The sequence below is a fragment of the Nematolebias whitei genome, chromosome 9 (genome assembly GCF_014905685.2).
Source record: "Nematolebias whitei isolate Nwh7 chromosome 9, NemWhi1, whole genome shotgun sequence".
NCBI lineage: Eukaryota > Metazoa > Chordata > Actinopteri > Cyprinodontiformes > Rivulidae > Nematolebias > Nematolebias whitei.
In genome coordinates, this window is record NC_056506.1 from 27,788,579 (window position 1) to 27,793,586 (window position 5,008).

General features: G+C 41.8%; 1 protein-coding gene across 1 annotated transcript in view; it reads right to left on the minus strand.

Moving 5' to 3' along the window:
- agfg1b (ArfGAP with FG repeats 1b) overlaps positions 1 to 5,008 on the minus strand; it is a 38,093-nt gene that overhangs the window by 10,185 nt on the left and 22,900 nt on the right. The window contains exons 2-6 of the mRNA XM_037682164.1: positions 4,556 to 4,649; positions 4,189 to 4,304; positions 981 to 1,119; positions 726 to 882; positions 479 to 586 (exon numbers count right to left, since the gene is read on the minus strand). Coding sequence (XP_037538092.1) covers positions 479 to 586; positions 726 to 882; positions 981 to 1,119; positions 4,189 to 4,304; positions 4,556 to 4,649 — 614 coding nt within the window. The remainder of the gene's footprint in view (positions 1 to 478; positions 587 to 725; positions 883 to 980; positions 1,120 to 4,188; positions 4,305 to 4,555; positions 4,650 to 5,008) is intronic.

Genomic DNA, 5,008 nt, shown 5'->3' on the forward strand with positions numbered 1-5,008 from the left:
GCCTTGTGGAGTGAAACGTGCTGCCCAGTGTTGGACAGCTTGGTTCGACTGCTGGTCATGGTCCTCCAACAGGATAATGACCCAAAAAGAGATACAACATCCAAGTTTTTGCAAAATATTTTTGTTGAACCAAGATTCAAAACAAATTTTTTTTTAAAAATTTTAATTTAAAAAAACATTTTATTCCTTTGTCAGTTTCAAGTTATTTCAGTAATTTTTATGGTGTTTTTTTTTTTTTTTGAAAGAGTACAAAAAATGTCAATATTGCTCATTCCTCCCCGAAGATCTCCCTGAAGTGGCAGCACTTTTTAACTTCAACAGTCTTACTCAGGAAAGTGCTGAGAACCTTTGTCCAACATCCCAAAGCACAAAGAAGGCGTGTCCCATGAGCACACGTGTTAGAAAACGAATAAAACTTTAGGTCTCAGGTGAGTATGCGTGGGTAAGATGGATGAAGATGGTGGGGGGACCGTGGTACCTGATGAAAAAGACTTTGAGGGAGGTGACGTGCTCACATGGGACGGAACTGAAGTGTTTCCAAAAGCTTCAAAGTTGGCAAAGTTGGAATTAGAATTACCCTGAGGAGCTGCAGAAGAGCAGCAGGGAAAAAACAAAGGGAATGTTGAAATTCAAAATGCAATGGAAGGGAAATGAATAGTGATGATGTGGGGGGGTGGGACAAAAGAAGTGACATCATAGTGATCTCAGTAAAATATTAGATTTACCTGACTGGCTTGGAAAATGTGCAAAATTGGCAAAGTTGGAAGAGGTGGCAGTTTGAGTTGGTGGAGCAGCAAAAATGTCTCCCCCCAGGTCTGACAGCAAGTCAAACTTCTTCTCGTGAGCAGCACTGTGAGCCTGGGAGCGGCCCACACCTGGAGACTGACGGGGAGCAGACAGACAGATGCTTTCTACAACTTTTTAAGCAAATAGAAAAATAGGAACTCTTCTGGAGCGTGAAGGTCTGTGTGTGTCTCTACCTGGCGCAGTGGTGTTTTATTGAGCTGGAGGGTTTTCAGAGGTTGGACTTCTGGGGTGCTGCCCGTGCTGCTTGCTGAGGAACCAGAGACGGAGGCCTGAACACTCACTACTGACCTCGCCTGGTCTGGAGGAACATACCTGGATATTCAGGAAGGAGCACCAACACAAATGAGACATTTTCAGGTACGTGATATGATTGAAGCCATTTACTGTTTCACAGTTGTCCAGGTGCAAAACAAAGACTGCCTTCAGCTTTTAAAATGTTTTTTTCCACAAATTAGTAAGATACACTTATCGGTTCAGTGTAAGAAAAGAGCCAACATATAAGCATCAAAGCACCTTTATTACAACCTGGCTGTAAATTGACTCTTTTCATCACAATATGCGAGTCACAACTACTCCTTCAGCTTAAAATAATAATCTGAATAAATACATCCAAGCGTGCAACTGGATCAGGTAGAGTGCGTTGTATTGTATGGTGCGCACAAACTCACAGAACAAACAAACAAAACAAGAAGAACTTCTGCATGCACAACAATTGGATTTAGTTAGGATGAGTGAGGAAACGCAGCCCTCTGTGTAGCCCTGTACCTCGGGCATACTTCATGGCAGCAGTAAGAGTTGAAACGAGTCACAACATCGGACTTTACACGTCTGAACAGGAATTTTGATATATTTACCGTTTTTACTCAGTCACAGCTTAAATCTTAATTTTTTGGAGATTTTAAAACAAAGTGTTCAACTTAGTGTGATTACGCCACAAACTAACTTGTGAGCTGTCTAGACTTAAGTGTTTGCAAACAAAACTTGTTTTTTTATCATCTTTATAGCCAACGCATCAGAACGCTTTGGTCAAGTTTTAATGTTAAGACACGTTTGGTCTTCTTTTACTTCAAGCGTCTCACTGCTACAGAACTTGAGGCCTGTTTATACTTCAACAAGGTGGAAAACATCGCTTCCCCATGACATTACTGTAGACGGCCTTCTTCTCACGGGCATTTCATACTCAAAAGAACCCGCGGGGGAGAAATCCTGATAAGTCCTCCCTCTGCAGCACACGTCCCGTGCAATCAGCGCAGACGGGTTGGCAGGGTGGATGCTTATTTTCAGTTGATGACGGAGGAGTTGGAGGACTATGATCACATATTTTTGCTGTTAACCAAGGAGAAGTGCCATTTAGTAAATTTATCACTAAGACACCGACTGTTTCCATCAGACAGTGCAGGAGCGTGCCCCTACCCTGCCTGGTCGAGGCACAATCTTTCTCGTTCAGCACAGCCACGGAGAGCCGCTCGTTTCTCCGTGCTCTCTTCTGCATGCAAAAAAAGAAAAAGTCCAGTCTCCTTCCACAAGTCCTTTGAGTATCTTAAGTTTTATTTGTTATCTTTATCATTTCTGCTGGAACAGTTGTAATGCTGGCTGTATTTTCTAACAACCACGACCAGCAGCTCCTCTGCAGACGCTGCTCTTTGAGATCAGCATAATGCAGCCGCTTCACGCTCGCCCAAGATGAGAGTCTGTGATGGAGTTAAATTCAAAGCAGTCTGCTCTTCAGATAAATAATGTTAAATGATTATTTTATATATGAATGTTTCTGTTCAGTGCCCTGAGATGACTTCTGTTGTGGCTTGGTGATACACAAACTGAACTAAATTGATATTTAATGTTCACTGCATAACTCGGTGAAAACTGACCGGGGACGATGCACAAGATGGGGCATAAGCAGGTGGTAAAGCAGAAAAATATGCACGTTAACGAGACACGAGAGACTTCACATTGATTATAAACCCACCTTTATAGTTTTCCCTAAACACCCCCTTGACTGAAGAGTGCTCACGGCCAAACTCTCATCAACTTCTACTGTATCAGAGCTCAGAATTTTCTCTTAAACTCTGGAAGGGTCTTTTATGACGGAGCTTTAGGGCCACGCCAAGAAAAAAAAAAATGTTAAGCCATAAAATTACGAGAATAAAGTCCAAGTATTATGAGAATAAAGTTGAATAAAGTCTTAATATTACAAGAATAAAGTCGTACGAGACTTTTTTTCCCCCCACTAGTCGGACCCACAACGCGACCTGTCAATCAATCTAGTGGGCGTGTCAGCAAATGACCAATCTGAAGCTTAATAAGTCGTAATATTATCTGAACTCCGACACGATAAAGCAGAGTTTACCACATTTTAACTGTGGTAAAATGAAGAATGTTGAGCATCTTGTTAAGTTATACTTTGGTATTGGTTTAACAAATAAGGAGATAGTTAATCTGTTAGCACATCAGCATCAGATTATTATCAGCATCAGGACTTTGAACCTGTGTACAGTAAGGTGGTAGCTCTGATGGGCTGCAGCAGCTCTCTGCAGGTAAGGAGCGTTTAGCTTCAGATTGGTCATTTGCTGACACGCCTACTGGATTGATTGACAGGTCGCATTGAGGATCAGACTCGTGGGAAAAAATACACGAGAGCTGAAAAAAAAAAAAGTCTCGTACGACTATCTCGTAATATTAAGACTTTATTCGACTTTATTCTCGTAAAACTAGGATTTTATTCTCGTAATGTTATGGCTTTTAATTTTTTTTTTCTTAGCGTGGCCCTAAAGATCTGTCGTAGTCTTTCAATATAAGCGATTATGTGTTTATTTTATTTGACTTTTTCTGAGTTTATACATCAAAAAGTCAACATTTTATGAACTCAGGTTATCACACACACAAAAAAAGTCCTAAATTAATACAGGGCTTTAGAGGAGAAAGTCGATGGTGTTGGTGTTTGGGGCAGAAGCTGCACGGACACCCTTTACAATTCACTCATAAATTCCCTAGTTAAATTTCTGCTTCTCGTGTTTTAAGAGTTGTCTTCTTACAGCAAACACTGCAGCCACAATAAAATGGTTCATGAACAGCTTGGAGACACACAATGTTGTATGCGCCGTCAAGCTCAGACATATTGTTGAAAGTTTCTGTCCAAGAAATTTACCAGCATACTTTCAGCACTATTCTCTTTCACATCAGGGCTGATGGTAATAAAGCAACACTGCCAAGTTATGCTGGAAATATTAAATTGCTAGCACTCTGAATTTTTTACACCCCAGGAGTTGCTCATGTGCAAGTTTTGTATTCAATCAGAATATTTCTGAAACATTTATCCACAGGGAAAATAAAAAAGCTCAAATAGACCTAAATCTTAAATTTAGATAAGCAAGTTAACATTACCATCTTTTCTTTTCGTATTTTTCCTGAAGGAACTCTTTTACTTTTTGTGGTTCTCGGAAATCTGGAACAACTGATGTCCTGTCGTCATAGAGGCCCAACCAGATGTGTTTACAGACCTGTGGGGAAGGAGGGAGAGGAGTGGTGGGAGGGGATTGAGGTGGGGGTGGACATGTGAGAAAGTGAAGGGGGTGGGGTGGGCACAAAAAAGGAAGAGGAGAAATAAAGAAGGGAGAAAGGAATGTCAACAAGAAGGCTTGTAAAAAAAAAAAAAAAAAAAATCTGAAAGAAGGAAATCACAGTGCTTGACGATCCGAGTGAGGTTGCCAAAACACGGGTCATAAAACGTGTCCTGTAACGTGTCCTGTACCTCGTTGCCGTGCTTCTGTAGGAACTCTATTTCCTGCTGTGTGAATGTGGTCATAGAGATGGACTTCACTCTGTGGGGGGGGTTCAGTCCTCGCCTGTGGGAGCAGGAGCACAAAGTTAGCTAAAGAACAAGTAACCCAAGGCTGTTTGTGTTCACGAACACACATGGTTTTAAATTAAATGCATCTGTGAGGGAAACATTTAGCGCGTCATGTTTGAAGTCCAACAATGTTCAGTCAGTCACACTCTTAAGCTTCCCTGGTAAGGTCTATTCAAGGGTTCTGGAGAGGAGGGTCTGTCAGATAGTCGAACCTCGGATTCAGGAGGAGCATTGCAGTTTTCGTCCTGGTCGTGGAACACTGGACCAGCTGTACACTCTCAGCAGGGTCCTGGAGGGTGCGTGGGAGTTTGCTCAACAGGTCTACATGCGCTTTGTAGACTTGGAGAAGGCGTT